We start from the raw sequence: 27819 nt of genomic DNA, 5'->3' as shown, positions 1-27819 counted from the left end.
AGAGATAATAATAATGCCATCTCCTTGTTAGTGCTTTGGTTTTCTTTCACAGATACAAACTAAAGGATGCAATATTTTCTTTTACAAATACTTATATATTTTGTTTTCTTCATTTAGTGGAAAGGAAACAAAGGGTTAGCAAACCTAATATTCGATTAAATGTAAAAGCTGAGTGGTTTTATTTACTTATGTAAGTTGTTTTGGCTGCTTAAATGTTAATTAATAACCAGTTATTGACTAATTAACTGATGCAGTTATGGGACTGACACTGGTATCTGAGATGTAGGGAAAATTTGGAAAACAAATATAATAATAATAATAATAATAATAATAATAATAAGAAGAAGAAGAAGAAGAAGAAGAAGAAGAAGAAGAAGAAGAAGTCATACATAAAACATGTTCAATAGAAAATTCCTGAATCAGTAAAAGACAGCATGCATTGGCAAAACCCATCATGTTAATCTAGAAAAAAACTATGAGTGTGAAAAAAGAGATAATAATAATGCCATCTCCTTGTTAGTGCTTTGGTTTTCTTTCACAGATACAAACTAAAGGATGCAATATTTTCTTTTACAAATACTTATATATTTTGTTTTCTTCATTTAGTGGAAAGGAAACAAAGGGTTAGCAAACCTAATATTCGATTAAATGTAAAAGCTGAGTGGTTTTATTTACTTATGTAAGTTGTTTTGGCTGCTTAAATGTTAATTAATAAGTTATTTAATTATTTAATAAACTACCCACATTTCTAGCTCCTTGAATATATCTTAATAGTAACTTTCTATTAACCAGATCCCTTCTGCATGGTTACTCAGTTGTTAAATCAATGGTATTGGAACTGGCAGAGATGGCAAAACTTATGGCGATAATGAGAGAAAGGTCAACAGTCTCATTTATGTTAGAATGGAAACCTTTGAAAGAATATTTGAAAGAGACAGAGAAAAATGATGGTTTTATTTGTGGATTTTAAATCAGGGGGAAAGGGAACAATTTTATGAATCTAATGTATGTAAATTAGGTGGAAGGGCAATTGAGAAATTAAGGGGCATTTCTGGCATGAAGAGGGCAAAAGAAGAATATATATATATATATATATATATATATATATATTAACCTCACCCCTAAATGTTTTTAGTGTAATTGTAGTTGTTATGTAGTGTATGTTGTGTGATGTTTGTTTAGATGTTGGAAAAAATAAAATTGATGAAATCGAGAAAAGTTAAATCAATGGGATTTATTCCCAACTAAATGTGCATAGCATTACAGATGTAGACGGTAATAACCTGCCATTCCGAGAACGCATTTTTATTCACTGGAATGTATTGATTTCTGCATTTACGGTTTTGTTTTTTGTTCAGCCGGCTTCACTCCAACAACCTTTACTGTGATTGCCATCTGGCTTGGTTATCTGATTGGCTACGCCAGCGTCCTCGGGTTGGCCTATATACTCAGTGCATGGGCCCATCACACTTAAGGGGTCACAATGTAGCTGAAGTTCAGAAAAGAGAATTCGTCTGCAATGGTAAGAACATCGATATTATTAAAGCAGCGGTTTGTTGATGTAGTGCATGAGAAGAACAGCCTGGAAAAAAGCATGAGTGGCACACGCTTCACTAACAGTGCACAAAACATCATGTGTTCAATCCACTCATAGTGCTATCATCGGCCATAGCTAGACCTAAGGTTTATCCCTGGATCGTCCAGGGGTCAAACCTGCTCATCTATGTGACACACACGGGATCCAGTGCTCAGGCAGAGGCGAACCCTGAATGATCCCAGAATAAACCTTCGGTCTAGCTGTGGTCATCCTCTCCTCTGCTTATGCAAACACAGGCAGCACGGCTGGAAGTTGAGCGAAGGGAAGGCATACCTGCACCTCCCATATCTTCATTCAAACTTCCCTTTAAGCACTGTACATGCACTCCAGAGCATGAGTAACTTGTACTGGAGCAAGAGGGTGGACTGGGTGTGAATATTGGAGGTGCACAAACATCTCCCGTCTCTCCTAACAACCAGCTGCACCCTCCATAGGTGTGTGGAAACCCGCCATATGAGGTTATAATATAAACCCATCTATTTATTTCATTTGTTTTGGTGAAATAAAAATTGAATCTTTGACATTTATACACAGTTGAACCTCTTGCTCCAGCATTTTGTATGGAATACATTTTGCACCTTTTACCATGTCTGTGGCATTTTTGTGTGCTTGTAATGAAATAACAGTAAAGTAACTAACGATTTATTATTAACGTTTTTCTTTACTTTTGTCTGTTCGTATCCCCTAGATGAGGAAGAAGGCAAGTTCATTTAAATATAACAACCTGTTTAATTATCAATTAAAGTATTAGTAAACATTGATACATCACACTCCCCTGAAGCGTGTATATAAAATAGGAGTATCTTCCCATTTCGCAGCCAAAAGGTCTGTGGAAGTGCAAAAGATTGCTCAAGAAAGCTTCAACTACTATTAATAGCATGAAGCAGTCTTTGTGGTTTCTATGAAATTCTACATGTGGGTATTGCGCATGCATAGACCAAAGTATGGAACCTTCTGGAGCTGGGCAATACGAGTCTTGGTGGTAAGGCCACTCCCAACCTTCAGGACTCAGTTCCTACTTGACCACTGCAGTGCTTAATCTCTGCTCAGAACTTTCTCCATGTGTTCCCTTGAAAAATATTTTAAAAACAATGGTGGTAAGAAAAAGACTATACATTGGCAATTATAGATTATTGCCTTCATTTAACAGCTAAAGAATGTTCCCTATAAAAGCTTTATTATGTTACTCAAGAGGTCGATACGTTATGGTGGAATCTGAATTACTTTCACCCAGGTTTTAGTTGTAGACCTGGTTCACACATAATGCAAATGCATGGTTTCTGTAACCCATGGGTTGTTGAATTCTGTGTTGCCTTGATGTATGAACTACCCACACTCACAAACTACCCAGAAAGAGAATCCATGGGGTTTTTGAACATTGTATTGTTATTTCATGTGAACCCAGAACCATTGTTTGCACATGGGTTATTTCACCAGGGTACAGAGGTGCTGGGCTATTGTGCTAAATAAATAAATAAATCAGGCACTCTGAGTGCCAGTACTACGGAGCCACAAAAGTATTTGGGATACAGGGAGGGAGCGGACGAAGGAAGAGGGAAACAAACAATCTAGGGATTTAGAAAACAAACCACAATTTGTTCAATTGTCTGCCAGACAAACCGTTGGTAGGGCAACAAGCAATGGATTAGTGTTATATGAATCATAAAACCCTAGATTAGCAGAGTTGGAAGGGGCCCACAATGCCATCGAGTCCAACCCCCTGCTCAATGCAGGAATCCACCCTAAAGCATCCCTGACAGATGGTTGTTCAGCTGCCTCTTGAATGCCTCTAGTGTGGGAGAGCCCACAAACTAGGACTATGTGAAAGCTATCGAAGTATTTTGTTTTGTCTAATCCAGTGGTTCCCAAAGTGGGTGGTACTGCCCCCTTGGGGGCAGTGGGATTGCATAGGTGGGTGTTAAGAGGCAAGGGGGCGGCAGGGGGCACTAAGAGGCAAAGGGGTGGTCTTTTCCAAGAAGCGCCTCTCCAGAAGGTCTTAAAACCCAGGGACATTTTTATGGGAGTAGATAGTTTGGTCCCAAGCCATATAGAGGAAGAATCCACACATGTATTAATACCGTTTAAGAAGAGTCCTTTTCACGGTGAGTTGAAATGTTTCAAAAGCACCAAAACACTAATGAAGAGACATACCACGCTTGGTGTGCCCCGCCACGCCGGCTGCAAAACAGAGGCGTTTGCTCTCTTTTCCCTCCCTCCCTCGGCAAGCCTGCAGCGGGTGCTTCAGATTTTGAATAAATATTCAATTAATTGTTACTGTTTTGAATTTTATTGTTATTATCTTCCTTAGTGGGTCGTTGAAAACCACTATTGTGAATAATGATTTTTATAGGGGGTACTGGGCATGAGTTTTTGGAACCAAGGGGGTGGTTACCTGAAAACGTTTGGGAACCACTGGTCTAATCAAAGTAGCTTTTGTTTTATATTAAGGCATTTTAAAATGTGTTTTCTGGAGTTGGGGAGTGGAGGGGAAACACGTAGGGTTTTCATTAATAACATTCTTGCAGTTTTAGAAGTAGCAATTTGTTACTGTTTCCAGGTCATCAGTCTTTTATGGCTCCCTCCTGCAGCGTCTTGCACTGCCCCGCTGCATGTACCTGTAGTAACAACATTGTCGATTGCCGGGGGAAAGGCCTTGCTGAAATCCCAACCAATCTTCCAGAGACCATAACTGAAATGTACGTAACAGGATTTGCCCTGCATTTACTTATTACGCTTATGCTTCCAATTGTTTTAATATTTGTCATCACTAGTTAATACAGTGATCAGGTGGAATCTAGAGAAATGTAACATAACTTTCGAATAACAGTATTTGGTGTGAATGAAATAAGAGTTTAATTCAGAGAGCTTCGGCTATTGGGCGGTATAGAAATATAAATAAATAAATAAATAGGTTCTGTTCCTTCGTTTGGAACAAAAGGGATTCCTGAGCCAAGGTATCAAGGTGATATCAAGAAAAATGTAAAGCATTTTTTCATGTGTACCGAAAGCCAGCATGTCTAAACTCTTCTGCAACAATTCCTTAACACACACTTTAAAAAAAAAAAAGACAGAGGGTAATGCATCTGTTCATCACTCTTTAGGTTGGTTACAAAAGCATTGCAATTCTATACATTTCCAACATATACAAAATTGTTTTGTTGGACAGATTTTGACATTCTGCAAAAACAGTTGCATACTCATGGTACATGGAAGAATCTTATTTGCATACGTTGCAATCATTTCCAGTTTGAAAGAGAGTGAGCATTATTGTAAATCTGATATTTAGAGGATACTTTTAATGCTGTGGGCAGTATTGTTAGTGTACTTTGACCATGATAAAACTCCTCCACCCCATGTACTTCATTTCATGTATTAAGGAGAGGGCAATATTTTCTTTCAGCAGTTCATGGTGCAGTTCGCCCTTTCTTTATGCTTTCTCTAACACATGGTGCCCAAAAAGGAGCGCCCTGGAAGATTCAGAGAAATGCTGTACCTAAATGTCAGAAGATAAGCTGCGACTTCCTTGTTAAAACAAACTTTTATGCTAAATAAAGATAATTCATTGTTGTCTAACTCTATAATGACAGCATTTGTCTCTTTTACTGATAAAATGCAACTGGAGGCATTTGTGTCATTACCAACCAGTCCCTTGAGGTACTGTTTGATAGAACAGTTTGTGTGGATATTAAAAATTAGTCAAGCTGTAGGGCAATGTTTACAAAATCCATAACATAGATATTGAGTACACTGTCAGCCAAATTTATTTAACAAGGAGGCAACAAGAATCCTGAACAACAGTTTGGAACAGCACTTCAAAAGAACATTATTATTATTGCTAGACATTAAGGACAGAAATAGGACTTTGATGATATTATTTTGCAACTAACATTTGAAGCAATATTTTGTGCATGCAAATGCTTTGGAGTACATTGTTAAGAGGGATGGATGCCCTTCTGTACAATACCCCAAAGGCTTCCCAAGATAAGATGCAGAACACGAGATCTCTTTCTTTCTTAAAAGACAGACAGATATTAGACTTAGTAAGAAATGTGTCAACATCTGTGACCATGTTTTAGATCAGTGGTTCCCAAACTTTTTCAGGTCACCGCACCCTTGGTTCCACAAACTCATGCCCAGCGCCCCCCTACCCTACACTATAAAAATCATTATTCAGAATAGTGGTTTTCAATGACCCACCAAGGAAGATAATAACAATAAAATTCAAAACAGTAACAATTAATTGAATACTTTATTCAAAATCCAATTGGTGTGCCCTGCCATGTTGGCTGCAAACAGGCGTTTGCTCTCTTTTCCCTCCCTCCCTCGGCATGCCTGGGGCAGGTGCTTCTCATTTAGAGGGGATTCTAGGAGTTGAAGGACTTTTTTCTGTCTAAACATGCATAAAATTGTGCCTTTAACTTATCATGTCACACTAGCATGAATACAGGAATTAAATAGGATTTCCTTCTTCAGTGGAACACACTTACTTAGGAGTAAGCACCATTTTGTTATAGGAAAGGATAATGTATTTTAATTAAAATTTTAAAATAATTATCTGCCACCTGGTACAGAATTTTCCTATGGAAAATCTGGCTGGGACTGAAGTAGAGGGGCACTAATTTTACTGTACTTATTGTCTTTAAATATGGTAAAATATCCCACAGTTACCTTGCTATTTTATTTCTACAATTCATTTTCTCCTGTCTTTACTTCATCCTCTCTTCGTTTTCAGGCTGAATCCTATGCACATTTACCTCAGAGTAAGTTCTATTGATCTCAGTGGGGCTTACTTCTGAGTAGACATACTTAGGATCGTGTTGCAGCTCTGTTTTTATGGTGACACAAGATACACGCATACCATGTTTACCAAAAGAACACTTGAAAAAAGGGGGTTGGGCAACCTGAAATAAGCAAGGGCAGATAGGAATTGTTTCAGCAAGCATTCTGGAAAAAGGTGCTGCTGAATCTTCTTTAGCCAGGAAGGACCTGGGGAATTGCAATTCTCTCTCCTTCCCCCTTTTCTTTTCTCTCCCAATCCTGTTGTAGTCCAGATTTTTTGGGGGGTGGGAGCATACACACAGACACACAGCATCTCTCTCTCTCTCCAACCCCCCCTCCCCCCAAGCCTCACAATAGCTGCCGGGCTGATTACGACAGGAGGGCAGCAGCTCAGAGGGGAGATGGCCCCAATCTGCAACTCCTGACAGGGGAAGGGAGCCTGGTGATACCTTGCAGCAGCACAAGCAGTCCTGCTCCCCACCCAGCCTGCCGGCTGACTGCTGTTCTTGGCAGCTGCTCTGCCGCCCGCCGTCCTCCACATACTCCTTCCTCTCCGCTGCAGGGCTGCTGCTCCCACCTTGTGCAGCAACTATCGCGAGAGGTCTGCCGGAGCAGCTTGTAGGAGGGAGCAGTTCTGACCGAGCGAGCAGGCGGCGGTGGCTCCAGCAGGAAAGAAGCCCTGGGCCCTCCTAGGCAGGAGAAGAGTGGGCAGAGCAGCTGAATTCGCCACTGTTTCCTGCTCTGCTGCCTCCTGTGGGCGCTTCCCCCACCCCCTACTTCTGGTGGGGCCGCTGTGGGCTTGAGATAGGAGGAGAGAGCGGCTGCGTGAGTGAGAAAGTCCTTCCTGAGCAGGAGCGGTGTGGGGAGAGCAGCTGAATTTGCCGCTCTTTCCTGCTCGGTCCCTGGGTTTTAGGCCCTTCTGGAGAGACCATCTCGAGCGCCCCCCTGCCGCCCCTTTGCCTGTTAGCCTGTTAGTGCTCCCCTGCCGTCCCTTTGCCTCTTAACGCCCCCTATGCAATCCCACCGCCCCCAAGGGGGCAATACCGCCCACGTTGGGAACCACTGTTTTAGATTGAGGAGCTGCAGTGAATCCCGTCTCTAAAATCTATTTTGTTTTCTGACTTTTGTTTTTGCCATTTACACTAAAAGCAGACAGGAAATCTGCTAAGATGGGCTGTCATTTTTATTGCCATGTTTTATTGCTACGTGTACTGATTACACACACACACACACACTGTGTTAGAGAAGTTTCTTTTTGCGAATGATAAAAAGCAAACTCATAAGCAGGACAATCGAATCGCCCTGCCGCCCAGCAGCTGCTATGCCACAGTTACATTAGTGCAATATAGTTGAGATCACAGCAAAGTAGAAGCCAAAATAATACCAAAGTAAAAGCAAGCTATAGCTTAACAATGCTGACAAGACGCTGTGACAACATCCATGGCAACAACAACAAAAACACTACCCACCAATCCCAGTGAAGCACACCAACAACACCCCTACATTATGCATGCACTGAAGGCACCAATCAAGACATAGTAGTGGCAGAATGCCCCTGTGACATCCGCCTTCACAGTAGAAGTACACAACGCTTTCACACACAATGCACAAATAGGCGGCCAGGGAGATTCCACCATGGCACCTGCACAAGCCCTATCTATGGTGCCGTGGAGAGGAGGGCAGCAACAGACACATAGAGCCATAAGCTCCAGGCCTCACATCAGACATGTGTTTGAGATCTCTGTTAGTCCACGCAGCACTACATTAGACAGGGCTAATCAGCAAAGGACATTTAGGAATTCTCATCAGTCCTGGGAGGACCAATGAGTGTAAACCCCACAGGGCAACAGCTGGATTCCCATTGATCACTCCTGTAGTTAGTTTTTGTTGTAGGTTTTGTGTATATTATGCCCTATGTGGGAATGGGGAACATCCTGGCCTGTGCACCCATTGGGGGGCTACCTGGATGGTTCTGCAAAGCCAGGAACTGATGGCTGTTAGCTGCAATAGAGAATTATTTTGACTAGGTGTGCTTAGAAGAAGTTGGTGAACAAGTGAATGAGAGTGTTGCCACCTAGATGCTCTTCCAGTCTTCATGTCTCACCCTCATTCACCTGCTGCCCAGGCCTGGTGGTTCACATGTGGGTGGTAGATAGTATAGTCATTAAGACAAATTGAACCAAGGGCATGTAGGAAGTTGCACTAGATCTCTGTCTCCAGTTACTTTCTTTAGCAATTAATACTGCAAGAACAGGGAGGACTGAGCATCTGGTCAGCAGTACCAGTAATTGGCGTATAGTGCTTTGTGTTCTCCAATAAAGGTGAGTGTGGTCTGCATTGCCTTCACCAGTGGATGGTGGGAGCTAACTTACATTTGAAGGCTCATGGTCTGCCGCCCTTTTGCATAATGCATACTTACTTTGTGGAAAATGCTACTACTATCTGTTGAATAGGGGAGGTATATTTACTCACAACAGTTTCACCACAGTGCGTGTAGGTAGGTGGGATGTGCAGGAGACATGCCTTGAGGTAAGGGGTCCCTGCTTCCTTGCCTTAAGGGTGGTTTTTGTCCTTGCATTCCAAATGTAGAAGTGGAGTTGAGGTTCCCACTGGTTTTGGAGTCTGAATTTCTGTTAAGGACCCTCTGGAGCAGATTTAGAGTATGCACCGGGGGGGGGAAGGGGGCTACAGGGAGAGAAGAGAACGGGGAAGTCTTGTTGCAGAAGTCCCATTGGCGCAATGGAAGTCCGTTCATGTGACTTTGGATCCAACCCATTGTTTTATGTTTTTAAACTTGTACACCACTTTGGGAGGGTTTTTCTCTAGAAGGTGGCTTATAAATCTTTTAAATTAAGGAATTAAATGCCTCAGCTGACCTGTCACTCTCTGACAGATATATAGCTGGAATGTACACAGACAAGGAGTTCTGGTTGTGGGTAAAATTTTGTCCATTTTCTTGGGTTGCACATGCTGAGAAGTATCCAAAAAAAGTCAAGTGAAAATCACAGTCAGATCCAGACCAACATCTGTGGTTAATGTGGCATCCAACCAGAATTGATGCAAATGATATCCATATTCTGCAATGCAAATGGTTAAGAATGGGCCAATTAAATCCTATAAATCGTCCTGCAGGCCAGAATGTAATCAGTCCTTAACCTTTCAGTACGGTGCCACTCAACATTTGGATGCACTTGTAGTGGAGAAATATGATTTCTTTATCACTATCGCTACAACAGAGCCGTCATGCATATTCAGGGCTTCCTCCACAGTCACTCAAGCCTCTGTCTGTGCTACTTCATTGGCTCTGAGAACAAGGAGACCAATTGGGCTCTAACTCGTGGAAGAGAGCTTCTGCAAGTGGTTGTGTAGACTCCCTGAGTCATTTCCATATTCCAAGACTGACAAGAGGACAGACAGGAGTGCCATCCATCCAGCTTCTGGGGGGAAACCATTTTAAATGATTCCATAGACTGCTGAGTTTGAGTCCATGTGAGCCTAAACTCCATCTGGTAAAGATTTGACTGTGACAAAGGATCTATATAATATTCCTCCCCCCTCAGACCACTTTCAATACACCGATATTCTAGAGTGTGCAAATAGCCACATGGATGGAACCAGATATAGTTAGAGATGAAACCATTTCTGTGGTTCAGAGAAGGCCTTGGCAAGAGAATTGTCCTGAGAGTTTTCAACACCACCCCTAGGACAATCTAGGGGAGAGATCAGTTCAGGGAGAGAGATCTGGGCAGTGGGGTGGAAGTGCACCAACACAGTACTTAATTCATCATGCTTCCTCAGCCCAATGACATTTTCCAAGGAAGTCACAAGGTGATGGAGTAGATCTAGACCTGGTTTGCATATAATGACAAGTTTGGTCATTTTGTGAATGGCCTTCTGGCTTGTGTTCCCTTCCTGGTGCTTACCCTGTGTGCTCTGCTCTGTAACTTAGAAGTATGATCAAACCATTACTGCTACATCCAAGCCAGGCAAACTATGGTTTGTGCAAGCCATAGTTTGCCTCCAAACCAGAACTGGAAAACTTTTCAATACATTACAGGCTACCACAATATGTTACAGTTTAGCTGCCATGTTTTTCTGGAAGCCCTACCTTCCCAAACACACTTTTAACTCCTCAAGTACTGTAAATTTTGCAGAAACATGAGGCACTACTCAGAACAAGGACTTTTTAATTAAAGTGATTTTTATCAGTAAAATGCAAATTTCCTTCCACTCTTCATATCTAATTAGAATTTTCATAGAATGATGGATGTAACTTTCTGCTACATGAAAATCAGTAGATAAAAGAGATTAGAGAACAACAAAGCTTGAAAATAATTTTTATTTGCTCAAAATGTGGACAAAGAGTAATTAATACCAAACTTCTATGTGGGTTTATAATTAATATTTTTTTATCTTTCTAAGGAAAATCATTTAGCGCATCCTACTGTAACCAATCATTTATCATGAACAGCCTGTAAGTTTATCTATACATGGGTTTATTATGCTGTACATTTGCCACTGAAAGGAACAGCTGACAATCTGAGAGGTTATTTATTATGACTACCAGCTATTATTTCCTTATTCCTACTTTCATCTTCTCATACCAACCTCAACAATAGTTATTGTCCTCCCTTAGGTAGCTTCTGATTTCTCTTGCCACATGTGTTGAGTCTTTTGTAATTTAGCAGACCTTCTCTTAACATCTATACAGATGTGGGAGGAAAGTTGCCAAAAATTAAGGATCCTATAGTTAAAGCGGTAGTTTTCAAGAGATACATGTACAGCATGTTGACTTGAGATAGTAAAACACTAAAACACTGATAGATCAACAGTCAAGGTTATTTTTGTATAAAAACATGAATTCATATTAGTTTATAATGTGAATATATAGCAAAATCTTTGTTGACCTTGGGGCTGAGCAATAACTCCCAAGGACCACCTTCTGGAGCTGGCCATCCAAGTAGAATTGAAACCACTGCCTAAGAGTATCTCCCAATCCCCAACTCAGATAGTCGCCCCAGAAGGACACTATGTTCTTTGGTATTGAAAGCTGCCAAGACATCAAGGAGAATGAATATGGTCACAATCCTCTTGTCTCTCTCCCAGTGTAGGTCATCATACAGGGCAACCAAGGTTGTTTCCATGCCAAAACCCAGCCCAACCCGCAACTGAAATGGATCCAGTTAACAGGTCTCATCCAGGAGACTCTGGAGTTGGTTGGGAGCTACCCTCATATTTTCAATGCTAACTTTGCTTTTTCTAACCAGGTCTGCCAGAGTTTCAGATAATGGACACTCACCAGGGATACACTACAGTATTTTGTTATGAGACCCTGTGTGTTACCTCTGTGCTTCCATATCTGTACTGACTGTAAGTTAGCTTCCAGGCCCAATTCAAGGAGCTGGTTATTACCTTTAAAGTCTCAACAGTGTGACCTCTGCATATCTGAACGTGGGGCTTTGTAATTCCATGATTTGGAATATGAACCTTAGTAACTCGTAATGCTCTCCTTCAATTCAAGGTGAACATTATGTCCCTTGAGTTCTTCTCCACCTTGAAATTTAACTGGAGGAAAACTCTCTCCTCTCTACCTGCCCATGTACCTGGCTGCTGCTACAGTGGCAGGTCTCTGTCTCATCTTCTTCCTCTTTCCTCCCCCTCCCTCCCCTCCCTCCTTCCTTCCTCTGGTGCCTGGACCAAACCTTGTTTTAGCAGCATGTCAAAGGCCTGAGAAGAATATACTTTCTAGGGTCCCTGCATCTGAGATACCACCATAGCACCATTCAGTACAGAGAAGAGGGAGACTTCCCTCCCTCTCTGCTGCTGGACTAGCCACTATTGTCAGGGAGAAAGATAATCTTTTTTGCCAATTAAAAATTGCCTGTTGGATAGATCTTTCCATGGGCTGACTAGCTGGTGCAACTTAATTAACCATCTTTTTCTATAATATTTGGATTATTTATTTTGTATTGTTTTTATTTTAATATATAACCCTTCCTGTACTTTGAATAGAACAATATTTCATCAATAAATTCTAATAATTATTTTATTTGTAGATGGAATGTAATTCAGCGTTCTAATGTAGACAGTTTGATTTTTTTTTTAATTCAAAACAGTTTTATACTGCTCTCCAATGCTTTAGGCAACTCATGTAAAATTTAAAACAAACATCTTAATATAAACTTGTCCACAAAATTAAACAATAATCAAAAACACATTTTAATTGAAAGATCATTAGATAACCAGTTTCTAAAACCAACAGCAAAACCAGCAAAGTTTTTCCATTCCCACCAGAAGACAGGGAAGAAGAAATAATCCCCCAAACAGGCATGGCATTCCAGCATTGTGGGAAGAGCCCACATCCCTTCTGTGCTCCAATGCTCCATACAACATCTAGCATAGCAGTGGTGCTAAACTGGTTATAATATCACATCAACCTACAACCTTATCTTTGAGCCTGTTGAGTGTAACTTTTATGCTCTAGTCTATCTGTGGCATGAATTAGAAGTCTGGGATAGGCAACTGCAAGAGATCCAAGGGACAATCACACACACACACACACACACACACACACACACACCATGGGTCACATCCCAGAGAGCACTGCACAGCTTGTGCGGTGCCTGGAAAAACAACAACAACCTTTAAACATGGGTAGTTTGCTGCTAAAATTTGTAACACAGATTTAAATTTAGCTCATCCTCTGTCTAAATTTGATTCTTTAAGCACTCCAGAGCACTAAATTTAATGCTTAAATTTAGCATCTGCACAATGTGTGGCCACCCCACTTTTAGAAATCTGGGGATCGGAAGACCTAAAGACGGTAGTGCATGCGCTGGTAACTTCAAGGTTCAACTTTTGCAATACGCTCTACATAGGGCTACCTTTGTGCCTAGTCCAGAAACTTCAACTAGTTCAAAATATGGCAGCCAGGCTGGTCACCGGTACACCTAGGTGTGTCCACATTACACCAGTTTTAAAATCTCTTCACTGGCTGCCAATTAGTTTCCGGGCGAAGTATAAAGTGTTGGTTATCACCTTTAAAGCCCTACATGGTTTGGGTCCAGGCTACCTGCAGGATCGCCTTCTCCCGTACAATCCGCCCTGCACACCCAGGTCCTCTGGGAAGAATCTACTTCAGTCAGCCAAAACTAGATTGACAACTGTTATCCAGAGGACCTTCTCTTCTGCTGCTCTCAGACTGTGGAATGGTCTGCCGGAGGAGATTCGTCAACTTAACAGTCTATCAGCATTTAAGAAAGCTATTAAGACTGATCTCTTCCCACAGGCCTGCACGGTTGAATTTTAAGATGCTGCTTTTAATAATGTATTAGTTTTAAATGTTTTAATTAGTTATATGTATTTTATGGTGTTTACATTTGTGTTGTGCCCTGCCTTGATCCAGAGGGAGAGGCGGGTAACAAATAAAATTATTATTATTATTATTAATCTATTGTAATGCAAGATTCAATTAGAAAACCCATTTGAAATGGTTAAAATAAAGTACTATCCACCAAATCCTGAAAATGTTTTTTTGATAGGACCTGTCCTTAAAAACATATGTAGGGAAAGCAGTTGGCCAAAAGTGGTGTGGCTGTGAGATCTGGAGAAGCAGCAAGGGAGCACTTCAGAAGAGGTTTTGGAAGAAAATTCTTGTATTATCCCCAAGTACAATATTCGATATCTGTCTCCCCACCCTGGTGAACTTGCGATGTGTTGGACTCCAAACCCCCTAGTACCCAGCCAGCATGGCCAATTGTCGTGATGGTTAGGATGATGGGAGTTGCAGTCCAACACATCTATAGAGTATGTAGCTGTACATGGACTCCAGTCTGAACTTGGTGAGCGTATTATGTACAACTGCTTTAGAGTATTATGAGGGACCATAGCTTTTCATGAGGGGCCATAGCTCAGTGGTAGAAGGTCCCAGGTTCAACCCCGGTGTCTCTAGGTAGGGCAGGAAAAAACCCCGGAGACCTGCTGCCAGTCTGTCTCAACAAGAGACCCCGGAATTGTTGTTTTAAATGAATACTGTTGTTGTTTTTATACTGTTTTTATGTTTTTTTAAAAAAATTGTATACTTTTAATGTCTACTATTTTAATTGTTGTAAACCGCCCAGAGAGCTTCGGCTGGGGGGCGGTATATAAATGTAATAAAATAAATAAATAAATAAATAAATAAACAGTACTGGGCCAGATGGACCAGTGGTCTGAATCAGTGTAAGGCAGCTTCCTTTGTAGCTGCACATGCCTACAACTTGGTGCCACCAGATGTGTTGACTACAGTTCCCATACCAGTTGGGGATGATGATAGCTGTCAAAAACGTAACCTAGTTGTACATGACTTTCAGCCTGGACTTGGTGAGCATATTACTTGCTACCACACACTTCAGGATAGGAAAGTGAGTGATAATAATTGTTCTTCTCAATGATTTGGCATTATAAAACAAGATAATCAAAAGTATTTATTTACGGAGTAACACTTTTCCACAGTTGAAAGAAGCCGTCACAGAACTTAGATACCAAACGCTTATTGGGAAGGCATGTACCAACATATTCCTGTGAGGGATACATTATGTATCTATGGAGACAGACTTCCCATTTGGGGCCTGTTCAGAAGACACCTTAAACCATGGCTTTAACCATGGTGGTTAAGCCAGAAAGCAAAGCTGTGTTCAGAAGACACCTTAAACCATGGCTTTAACCATGCTGGTTAAGCCAGAAAGCAAAGCTGTGTTCAGAAGACACCTTAAACCATGGCTTTAAGCTTTGTTCACCATGGTTAAAGCCATGGTTTAAGGTGTCTTCTGAATGGGGCCTATGTATTGTTTTGTCCATTCTATGACTCTCCCAGAACTAAATTTTTATCTTACAGTGTGTCTCAATGTACTGAGCGATCAATACATGACATATTGGCATTTGTACTTTCAGATTAGTATAAATATATATCCTATCAAGTTGCATTAACATTGATCAAATACCTTGAAAAACATGTTAGTGAGTTGCAAAGGTGATTCACTAATCTGAGTAAGCTAAGTCAAAAGTAATTACTGGAAGTTTTATTAAAGATTTATTTTAACTATGCTTTTTATGTTAAATGAGAATTGAGAAACTCAGTTACTCATGTTTTATGTCTTTGCTTCTGACATTTTTTGCTTCATTTGTATCATTTGCCCATGGCTATAAGCAATAAATGTTCATTGTATCAAAATGGTAATCTTAGATGGTTCACAGTAAAAATAAATTAAAAAATGTTCAAATTGCATAGATGAAAAGAATTTCTCCATCTCAGTTTCACACCAGCTTTATGGGAATATCAAATATAAACAGATATGATCAAATGATTCTTTTTATTTTGTTGGCTCATATTCCTAAAATGTATTCACTTTTTAAAAGAAACAAATACAGGTTTATTATGCAATAAAAATGGGAAACACCATAAGGCTTCTGAGAAGACAAGAGTTAGCAATCTGCACTTTTGATATTTGTTCTGAGTCTCATCCTCACCATCCCAAAAAGCTGAATTACCTCCTAGTTAGTGTTGGTCTTTATACATTGGATATAGGATGTTATGTGTTGTTTACTGTTGCAGCTGTCACTTGAAGCAGGGAACTGTCCAATAAGGGGCATGCTAGAAACTGGAGTCCTGTAGGCAGTATCCCCTGAAGAATGCCACAGCAGGCGGGGAATCTACAATCAGCATACCTGCAGAAGCCCTAGGTCAGGTCATTTACCCAGGGGTGGCCCTAGACTAGCTGCCAGCAACTGGCACCTTGGGCAAACCGTGCAATCAGCAGACCAAACCCCAAGGCCAGTTGGTTTTTGGTAAACTGGGAAACATTTTGCCCCGATTTTCCGTTTAATGAAGAGGTAACCTGCCTTGCCCCTGCCCTTGCACATCTTTGGAATGTGTGTGTATTTTTATTTTTATTAAGCCCTGTATCAGCACAGAGGGTCTGATAAAAACCACAAAGGAGATTAGCACAATCCTGGAAGAAGGGTCCCGGTTGCATCCTCAGGGAGTTATGGCCAAAAAGGCGCCGCCAGCTCCTTGGCTCAGCCTTCCAAGGACGAAGGAAGCTACTACTCTCCAGGAGGGCTCTCAATCCCTGCCTCCAACTGGGAGCAGCAGCAGAGGAGGATACCACCCCACGTCACCTGAGGGAGGACTGGGTCCCAAAGGCAGGCAGCTTGATGTTGTCCCGCCATCCCCAATCAGTCCCTCGCTCACTTCCACAGCCTCGGTCATATTTCCTCTGTACGCGCACAGGAATTGAAATGATGGCATCTGCGCTATTTTATTTGTTTTGCTTAATTTGGATCCCCGCTCAAATTGGGTACCCTATTTAACTTGGCACCCTAGGGGACTGCCTAGTTCGCCTATGTGGGCAAGCCACCCCCTGCACTTACCTGGGTAGAACTTTCCTCTATCTTTAGGACTGTAAAATAGATTGGCTTGCTAAAATTGGAATGGTTGGATCACCTAGATCAGTGGTTCCCAAAGTGGGCGGTACTGCCCCCTTGGGGGCGGTGGGATTGCATAGGGGGGAGTTAAGAGGCAAGGGGTTGGCAGGGGGGGGCTCGAGGTGGTCTTTTCCGAGAAGCATCTCTCCAGAAGGTCTTAAAACCCAGGGACATTTTTATGGGAGAAGGTAGTTTGGTCCCAAGCCATATAGGGGAAGAATCCACACATGTATTAATACCGTTTAAGAAGAGTCCTTTTAACGGTGAATTGAAATGTTTCAAAAGCACCAAAACCCTAATGAAGAGACATATCCTGCTTGGTGTGCTCCGCCACGCTGGGTGCAAAACAGAGGCATTCGCTCTCTTTTCCCTCCCTCCCTCGGCAAGCCTACGGCGGGTGCTTCGGATTTTGAATAAATAGTCAATTAATTGTTGCTGTTTTGAATTTTATTGTTATTATTTTCCTTAGTCGGTCATTAAAAACCGCTATTCTGAATAGTGATTTTTATAGTGTAGGGTAGGGGGGCACTGGGCATGAGTTTGTGGAACCAAGGGGGCGGTGACCTGAAAAAGTTTGGGAACCACTGACCTAGATGTTGTTGTACTTCGGGAGCAATGTTAAGCTACAGTATTTCCCATCGCAAATTCTGTAACAAGGTTACATCATTCTGGCAGTCTGCCAGAACATACGGAACATCGAGTCAGCATACTAAAGACCCATCAGAAAGTAACTTACCGTATCATTATTAGAAAAGGACAGGCAAAAATTGCATCTTAATACTTGTCTAGGGAGGAAAGGCTTCAGTTTTGTTATCAATTTAATTATCCATAAATACACAGTTTATGTAAGTCAGGAATTTGGGACCATATTACTTGAAGTATAATAACTTTGCCATGGATGTCTTGCTTGCTGCTTGAGTGATCCTTTTGATTCCCTCTGGTAAGCAAATACAGACTATTTAGTTTCTTTCTTGCTGGTTGTAACATAAAATGTCCCAGATACGCAACATATGTAAAATCAGATTAGTGCTTAATTTAAACAGTCACTACCCCGCATGTCAAGATGATAGACTGTTTTTTCAATGTTTAAAAATGAAAACAATTGCTGGTCCTTGTTACTAATGGCGTAATCTTTCACTGTAATGGAAAAAACAACAACACCCTACCTATGTTTTTAAAATGCATTCCTTTTCATTGATACTGACAGGAAATATACATATTTTAGATTGCCCTCTTGTGCTGTGTTTTAGGGTTTTCAATGGTATTATATTTTTTCCTTCGCTAGACGGTTAGAGCAAAATTCAATCAAGGCCATCCCCCCTGGAGCGTTCTCACCATATAAAAAGCTTAGAAGAATGTAAGTAAGAAATATTTTGGAATTTATATCAAAACATTTGTATTTTTTTTTTTTAAAAAAAAGCAGGTCATGGTTTATACAAAATACCTTCCATCAACGTATGAGTATTTAAGAATGTCTGACAGCTGACAGATTAGTTGATATGGTTGTGTCTGATTGTTGAGTCTACATAGCTCCTTTGTCATGTTAATAAACTGACACTTATGACAACTTATTAATGAATTCACTGAATATTTAAGTTGAGCAGTTGACAAAAATAATCCTTTAAAAATCTATTTTAAGTCTTTGCGTTTCATTACGATATCACTGAAAGTGTAACATTTAGTTCCTTTACTAATCTAATTTTTTCCACCCCAAATATATAAAATGCATTAAATCTTTAAATTATTACCAAAATGTTTGCCATTGTTTCTGGATGGTGTGGTATACTGAACTGTGTTTTTAAATAATATTAAAAGCTAATTAGTTGGCTTTTATGATTAAATCCATTAACTGTGCCTGATGAGATTGAAATAAATAGCTGTTTATCCTTTTCAGCAATGATGAAGCCTGACAGCATTATGTGTATACTAAAATTAATGCAATCTCATTTCTCATTTTAGTGATCTGAGCAATAATCAGATCTCAGAGGCAGCACCAGATGCATTCCAGGGTTTGCGCTCACTAAATTCACTGTAAGTATCAGTATAATCTCTTAGAAGAAATACAAAATTCCCAGAATTCATAGAGTTCAAGTAGTGATTAGTTTTTATATCATCAGACACGTACATATTAGTCTGTTGGCATTGACATTATGAAATAAGTTCAGTGACATCAGAACTCCATTAAGTAGAGCCCTGCTGGATTAGAACAAAGGTCTATTTCATTCCGCATCCTCCGTCCATTATTGGCTAGCCTTTCCAAGTAGCCCGCAATCAGGGCATTTATTTATTTTATTTGTTATTAAATTTATATCCTACCTTTCCACCAAAATGGCACCCAAGGAGGCTAACAATGATCAAATACAGATTACCGTATTTCTTCAACTGTAAGACACCATCGTTTGTAAGACTCACACTAATTTCAGTACCACCAACAGAAAAAAAGCTTTGATTCTAAGAATAATAATCGCACCCACGATTCTAAGACGCACCCTGTTTTTAGAGATGTTTATATGGGGGGAAAAGTGCGTCTTAGAATCGAAGAAATATGGTAAATCAAAATCCCGGTTAAAACATAACATAAAAATAAATCTGTTAAACACACAACAATGAACAAAATAAATAGCACCAACTAATTAAAAAACCCTTCAGGAACAAGTTAGTGTATATGCCAAAAGCTTTCCTCAATAAAAACATCTTTGCCTGTCAGCAAAGTAAGGAAAGCCTAGGGCATGCCCACACCAGGGGGAGGGCGTGGGAGGATCTCGCGATATGCTGATCGCAAGATTCTCTTTCTGGGTTCACACATGGCACGTGACGTCCAGGGAGGAAGGAGGACATCACGCCCGCCTTTTTTTTTTTTAAAGAAGACAGGAGCTGGAGCGCACCTGCACTCCAGCAAAAAAGTAAGTTAAAAAAAAATCCCCAACCCCACTCCCCACCCACTCCTGATGGCCCTGGATTCCACCTCTCCCAGCTCCTTCCCTCTGATGACCTCTGCTACTCACGGGGAGGAGAAAAGCCAGGATGGGCAGCCACACCACCCATGGTCCTCGGGATCGTTGCAGGACCATGGGAAAAAACACCCAAAAAAAGGGGGGTATGGCAATATCCTGGGGAAATGAAGGGATCATCCTGCCCTGCTCCCGGGATCCCCTATGCATCATATGGACACACAGGGACGATCCCGGGACAATCCTTGGGATATCCTTGGGATTTCTGTAAACTGCCGAGAGAGCCCTGGCTATGGGAGCGGTATATAAGTGCAATAAATAAATAAATAAATAAATATCGCCTGGTTTAGACATGGCCCTTGCCTTCCTCATGTGGAAGATTCAGAGCTGGAGAGAAGCCATCAAAAAGGCCCTTTCTTGCATCTCCACTGAACCGATGATAGAACTGTGGGACTGAGAGAAGGGCTTCCTCAGAGGATCTTAAATCCCAGGCAGGTTTGAATGGGAGATTGCAGCCTTTCAGATAATATTATGTGTAAAAGAACTCATCCACAAGAAACCTGTTTGGGCAGAAACCAATACTTTGATATATAAGTATATAGTGAGACCGTTCACATGACACGTAGGCGCCAACCTAAATATTCAATCCCTGACCATGGGTTGTCGTGTTGTGCAAACTTTGCCAGTGGGGATCATGTGATGGTTAAATAAGCCATAGCGAGCTGTGGATGTTGTGCAAAACCCTAGTCCCAAATTTGTAGAAAGTGTGATGGATTCATAACTAGGCATCCCTGACATTGTCTTAAGGAAGGTAATTTATGCATGAATAGTTACTGAAGCAAATAGTTTGGAACTGCTGCGGAGGAAACTAAAGAGTTTTAGATGCTGTGCCACATGTATTTCCTTTGGCTCATGCTCCTGGCTAGTACACAGGGGTGGGCAACATGCATGTGGCCATGCTGCCCCTGTACTCCAATTTCCCCCCCCCCAAAATTTAATGAAAAACATGGTGTCCCGGGCCATATTTAGCTTGTTTGCAAGGCCCACAGGGGAGGGGAGTGGTCTGGTGGGTGAAAATAGCCACATCCCTGCAGTTTCAGTTTCAATTGCACTAGTTCCTCTCTATTCAGCCCTGGTTAGGCCTCATCTAGAGTATTGCATCCAGTTCTGGGCTCCACAATTCAAGAAAGACACAGACAAGCTGGAGTGTGTTCAGAGGAGGGCAACCAGGATGATCAGGGGTCTGGAAACAAAGCCCTAGGAAGAGAGACTGAAACAACTGGGCATGTTTAGCCTGGAGAAGAGAAGATTGAGGGGAGACATGATAGCACTCTTCAAATACTTAAAAGGTTGTCACACAGAGGAGGGCCAGGATCTCTTCTTGATCCTCCCAGAGTGCAGGACACGGGCTCAAATTAAAGGAAGCCAGATTCCAGCTGGACATCAGGAAAAACTTCCTGACTGTTAGAGCAGTGCAACAATGGAATCAGTTACCTAGGGAGGTTGTGGGCTCTCCCACACTAGAGGCATTGAAGAGGCAACTGGACAACTGTCAGGGATGCTTTAGGGTGGATTCCTGCATTGAGCAGGGGGTTGGACTCGATGGCCTTGTAGGCCCCTTCCAACTCTGCTATTCTATGATTCTATGATTCAGATATCCTAACACATGAAGACAATGTACTTGCATATGATTCAGTTTAATTGTATTGATTTTAATAAGATGGCATTTTCTCAAACTCAGTTTGCAGCCTAATCACATTTATTTGGAAATAAATCCCACCGAAGCACAAACGTTTAGGATCAAAACCTAAAAACTGTAGACCTCCTTGGCAATGACCATGTACCTAGCATTCTATTGCTGTTAAATGAATGTTTTATCTAACAGTCTTATGGACCCTTATGCAGGAGCATGTCTCATTCTGAATAAATATGTCCAGGGTTAGGTAGCTACACTTTTTTTTAGTAAGGTTGCAGCTTTCACAGGAGCTTTGTCAGGCAGCAAAACAGGATGTTTACTGAACCTCTGATGAGTTGCTGTACAAGGCCGGTGGAATGCAGTCTGTTTGGTCAGTCACATCATCATCTTCATCATCATCATCATCATCATCATCATCATATATTTATTTCTTACCCGCCTCTCCCTTTGGAACGAGGCGGTGAACAACGTTAGAACAGGAATCAATACATCTTAAAAACTCTTGATTTAACATTGATCTGGATAGGCCTGCCGGAAAAGGCTAGTCTTTAAAGCTGCCTTAAAATCACACCGAGAGTTAATTTTACGAATCTCCTCCGGCAGGCCATTCCACAATCTGGGGGCGACAGAAGAAAAGGTCCTCTGGGAAACTGATGTCAGCCTAGTTTTAGCTGACTGAAGTAAGTTCACCTCAGAGGACCTGAGTGTGCGGGGCGAACTGTATGGGAGAAGGTGATCCCACAGGTAACCTGGACCCAAACCATTTAGGGCTTTAAAGGTAATGACCAACACTTTGTACTTTGCCCGGAAACGAATTGGCAGCCAGTGGAGTGATTTTAATGTTGGGGTAATATGCTCACCCCTAGATGTACCGGTAACCAACCTGGCTGCCATATTTTGAACTAGTTGAAGTTTCCGAACTAGGTACAATGGTAGCCCTATGTAGAGCGCATTGCAGAAGTCAAGCCTTGAGGTTACCAGCGCATGCACTACTGTCTTTAGGTCTTCTGACTCTAGGAAGGGGCGCAGCTGGCGTATCAGCCAAAGCTGATAGTAGGCACTACTGGCCGTCGCATCTATCTGGGCTGCCATTTGGAGCGACGGATCCAGGAGCACCCCCAAACTGTGAACACAGTCTTTCGGGGGGGGGGTGTAGCCCCATCCAGAAATGGTTGACACACCTCCAAACCTAGGTCAGAGCCCTTGACAGCAAGCACCTCTGTTTTGTCTGTGCTGGCCTGATTAGGGCAGCATTACTCTACCCCAAATTCTTACTGAGGAATTTCATCTGAGCCTGCTCACAGAGAAGCTGATGTTCTGCTTGCTACATTTTAGAACTGGAAATTTTGAATTTCATGTTTACCCTTATCTGATCAACTTTGCAAAAGTGCTTTGGTGTTATAAACAGATGTTTTGATCTAGTAGCTAAGTGCTACACAACTTATTTTAATCAGCTTGCACAGAGTTTTGATTTTTTCTAGCAAGCACATTTCCTGGACAGTTACTTCACTTTACTAATAGCATTATTTAGGAAAAGTCAATGAAAATATTGTGATACATTGAGTGGAACTGACCAGAACAAAAGCAAAATGAAAGGAGATTAACATTAACTCCACAGTGAGACTACTGATTATTGATTGTTGACAGGTATGTTAGTGTTGTTTTTAATATAATCACTAAATTCTGAAGCCTTTGTTCTGCTTGTGTCCAGGGCATATCATTTTATAGATTTCTAGATAAATTAATTTCTGTTTCCAATCAATCACTTTTCTGGATTATTTCTTACAGTGTTCTATATGGAAACAAAATCACGGAACTTGCCAAAGGCCTGTTTGAAGGACTTTTCTCTTTGCAGTTGCTGTGAGTATTCATTTACTAAAATCTGGTTTTATTTCTGTTCACAAAGAAGGGATTTTTTATATTAAAGGTGGTTTGTACAAAGGACTATATCAACTTTTGAAAATGCTTTGTGCAAGGGAATATCAATCTTTTCAAGTTGAAAGAACTCTTTATGACCCTTTCCTAGAGTATTTTCCCTTTCTATTCTTTCTAATTACAAGTGAACCTTTTCACATTTGCTGTAGTTTTTGAGTATTAATAATGACATTTTCCTGCTTTGGTTAGTTGCCTTTACACACACACACACTTTCAGAATTCAAATCTTTTAAAAATACTGTTTATTTATATTTCTACTATTTAGATGGGCTTTTTCACAGGGTTGGCCCTCCCATGAAGCGGACTGAAGCCCCTGCCTCAGGCGGTGAAATGGCAAATTGCTTTTCCCTCACTGCCACCATGCTGCCTCCCTTTGCTACCACCGCTGTTGGCCCCACCTTGTCTCCCATCCCATCCCTCTCAGAACAATAGGGTACAGGCAATTTTAAGGCAATGGTCATTTCAGGCATACCAAAGTTTGCTTTTGATCTGGGGAAAAGAGAACATTGCAAGAAAGATTCTTGCTCAATGTAGTTCATATCCCAGACAGGTCAAAAATACAAAGGACAAGTTGGGAAATTTCTATAGAACTGTATAAGTAAAAGCAAAATGCCATCCAATATGAATAAATACAAGGAGGCAGGATTAAAAGAGTACAGTAGCCAATCAAAGTACAGTAAGCAATCACATCACATATCATGTTCAAGTGTAAAACTACAAAAGTAACAGGAAGATACTGGGTGGATTTCCTCCTGGCAGAAATCTGTGTTGGTAATGTATGCACTGTGCTTTGTCTTGTTTCTTGTTTTTCCTATTGTAACCTTTGTCAACAAATATCCTGCTATCAATTTCTTTCTATAATTGTCTTACACTTGTCTTAATCAATGTTTAAAATAGAATCTTTGAGCATCTGTTTGTAGAGTAACTGTTCAGAGTGTAAAATGACTGGGTCCTTCGCAGCATCAGAAAAACCACATCTCTATGGACCCAGTTAGAGACAGAAAGTAGGAGCCTGTCAAGGTAATATAAGGTCTGTTTAATTAGATTTATTATCCATAAATTATTTGTCCTACAAGGGCAGGCAGCCAAATACAGGTGATCTCCAGGGACACACTTTCTCCTATACTTCCTGACTGTAAGGAAGGACCGTTAGGGCCAGGTAGATATGGAGTCGGGGTGTGGGGGAAGACAGACACAGGCAGGTGGCCGGACAAGACAGACAGAGCAGTAAAAAAACAACAACAACAACCTAAGAAACTCTTGAGAAAAGCAAAAGTGGCAGAAGCACTTCTAGATCATTGGAAAACTCTATCCCAAGGCTTAAACTCAAGTCCAGCACAAAGGTTAATGTTAAAGAAGAAAGACACTTTTACCAACAAGTAGGAGGCTGTTGGAGGCAGGGGATACAGGAGAATCCCTTGGTGAACTGAAGAGACAGCAGCATCAAAGACAGGACCTGTATTATAAGGGATCTGCAAGAGATCTCCCAAGCTAAGAGCCAAGAGACACATTGTCTGAGCCCTATGCAATTGTAATTCAACATGATAATCCGTGATCATAGAAAGTAAAGATGGACAGCGGACAAATACCGACACATAACAGAAGACTTCTAAGGAAAACAACAGAAGAATCAGGTGAGGCAATGAATTTGAATGAGGGGCAAGCATGTAATTAGCAGAGGGTCCTTTGGGATGAGACAAGAAGGGAATCCTTGCCATATGCTGACCAGAGGGTAGTCCAGGGGAGATGACTGCAGAAGAAGAGACTGTGGCAAGGGCACAACCTAAGTCCAGAGGAAAGAAGATTAAAGGATGGCAGCTGAAGGATATCATCAACACTGAACATAGACACACCTGAAGTGAGTGAGTTATTAAGAGACCTGCACACCTGAAAGACTGTTCCAGTTTACCTTTTTTTTTTTTTTAACGTTAGCCTTTGCTTTCTCAAAAATGAAGAGATGTAACAATATGAAAGAATTGCTGGATTCTGCTTGGTTGGGGCGAGGGCGTGCTTCCTGCGAGGACCCAGGAACTATTGAGGGCTAAACCCATGGCTACTGGGCTGCCACAACCTGAGATTCTGTTTGGTTTTATGGCTTTGAAACACAACCTACATTTATATTACAATGTAAAATCCTAGTCACATCACATGGATCTGTCCTGTGTTTGAAGGAACTCCGGTTGAGCTGAAAGAACTCACTTAGGCTGAGGCAGGAAGGAGAGGGAAAGAGGAAAGATGTGTGCGTGTGTAACTGCTGTGTTGGGTGATCCCTTTTTTAGCCCTTGTGAAAACATTCATGTTGTTTCCATACAGTCCTTGTCTTTGCCATTTTCCTTCTTTGTTCTTACAGCCTTTGGTCTTGTTTGCCCACTCACATGATTTTGTTGGCAATGTCAGAATGCTGTATCTAATGGGATGAGTCATAGTTCAGATATCATGCTAATCCATAATTTTACCATTATGAGAAACCCTCTGGCTCGCATTCACCCTTTCCCTATGGCAGCTGAGAGGAAAGTTCAGAAACGTTCACTTCTGTTTTAGATGATGATCATAGAATCATAGAATAGTAGAGTTGGAAGGGGCCTACAAAGCCATCGAGTCCAACCCCCTGCTCAATGCAGGAATCCACCCTACAGCATACCTGACAGATGGTTGTCCAGCTGCCTCTTGAAGGCCTCTAGTGTGGGAGAGCCCACAACCTTCCTAGGCAACTGGTTCCATTGTCGCACTGCTCTAACAGGAAGTTTTTCCTGAAGTCCACCCAGAATCTGGCTTCTTGATGATGATGATGATGATGATGAAGAAGAAGATGATTTCAAAATACCACAGTTTGTCATGTCATGCAAACCTGGAAAAACTGTAGTTAATCTTAACTATGGTTCATTGTAACAAGCATACTTCAAACCACAGGTTATATAACAGATGGCATGCTAAATTGCAATTAATAAAAAATGGAAGCGTCAGATCTCCTCGTGCCTGCACGATAGAAAGAAAGACCGAGATTCATGTAGTCTTGTTCTTCTAAAGCTGAACGATGTTTGAGGATTGCATCTGAACACAGCTAATAACTTCCCATCTAGTTTCCCCATATATTCATTTTCAAATAAATACTCCCATATATATGCAATGTACATTTGATACTGAAATTTTATTTTAAAGAAGTAGATATATTACTGTGTGCGCTGGGTACAGGACTGTTACGCTTAAATTAGTTGTAAATTATATTACATGAGTGAAATCCTAGAAAATGAACTTACTGCAATAAAGATTGTTGAACTACTGAAGCTTAAGAAACAATAAAACAATCCTTACTTTGTTTTATAATTCTTTTTGGTTTCACAGATTATTAAACGCTAACAAGATAAATTGCCTGAGGGTAGATGCTTTCCAAGACCTCCACAACTTGAACCTTCTCTCTTTATACGACAATAAGCTTCAAACCATTGCGAAGGGCACCTTTTCCCCGCTACGAGCTATTCAAACCCTGTATGTATTAGAATTGTCTATTTGTTATGTGCTTCGGGCTTTTGATTTCTGTTCCCAAATAGACCAAGAAAACTTTGGGAACTGCAGAGACCAACCCCAAACATGTAAAGACGCTCTTTTCTTTTTATTTGTGAAAGGCATTTGGCTCAGAACCCATTTATTTGTGACTGCCATCTGAAGTGGTTGGCGGATTATCTCCACACAAACCCTATTGAAACCAGCGGTGCTCGCTGCACCAGCCCCCGCCGTCTGGCAAACAAAAGGATTGGCCAGATCAAAAGCAAGAAGTTTCGCTGTTCAGGTAATTTCCTTAGTTCAGCTGCTACTTTTCTTTCATTTCCAAAAAAACTTGCACAACCCCCCTCCTCCGTCCCCCCCCCCAAAAAAAGAACCAGTGGTTGCAGACGGCTTTAACAAAAAAGCAGTCTTGTTCTTGACTGAATTAGTTCACAATTGTGGCAACTGTGGACTGAGGCTGTTTTATCATGCAGCATTCCTGTAGTTAACACACATGCTCCTACCTCGGTCAGACACAAATTATGTGTGAAGAAATGGTATACCTCGTGCTTTGTGATTAATACAGTTCTCAGGTATCCCTCTTGTCAGCTGCTTTTTAAAAACTAAAAATCAGTATATTCCAGTATATCAGGAATATCAGTAAAACCTTAAAAAAAAACAAAATCTACCCGCAGAATGTAAAAACATGACATTCATATTACACAGGGAAGCTTATATCATGCTGAAATGTACTGTTTGCTTTTCCTAATCTTATTCCATTTCCTACTTGCTTGTTTCTAAAGCCTAACTTCTGTCATCTGGTGTCCAGCTGTTCCAGGTGTATTTCATATTCTGCAGTTAATTCTGTCTTTAGTGTAAATACCAGAAGAGTGCAGCTGATCTTGGCTGCAAAT

General features: G+C 41.1%; 1 protein-coding gene across 3 annotated transcripts in view; it reads left to right on the top strand.

Moving 5' to 3' along the window:
• SLIT2 (slit guidance ligand 2) overlaps positions 1–27819 on the top strand; it is a 317811-nt gene that overhangs the window by 211863 nt on the left and 78129 nt on the right. For all 3 annotated transcript variants that reach the window (XM_063135275.1, XM_063135274.1, XM_063135273.1), the window contains exons 8-14: positions 1359–1522; positions 4155–4293; positions 18126–18197; positions 18800–18871; positions 23276–23347; positions 26765–26908; positions 27046–27209. In XM_063135275.1, the coding sequence (XP_062991345.1) occupies positions 1359–1522; positions 4155–4293; positions 18126–18197; positions 18800–18871; positions 23276–23347; positions 26765–26908; positions 27046–27209 (827 nt within the window). The remainder of the gene's footprint in view (positions 1–1358; positions 1523–4154; positions 4294–18125; positions 18198–18799; positions 18872–23275; positions 23348–26764; positions 26909–27045; positions 27210–27819) is intronic.

Source organism: Elgaria multicarinata, chromosome 10 (assembly GCF_023053635.1).
Source record: "Elgaria multicarinata webbii isolate HBS135686 ecotype San Diego chromosome 10, rElgMul1.1.pri, whole genome shotgun sequence".
NCBI classification, from domain to species: domain Eukaryota; kingdom Metazoa; phylum Chordata; class Lepidosauria; order Squamata; family Anguidae; genus Elgaria; species Elgaria multicarinata.
Note: the sequence above shows the minus strand (reverse complement) of the source record. Positions and strands in the feature narration are given on the sequence as shown.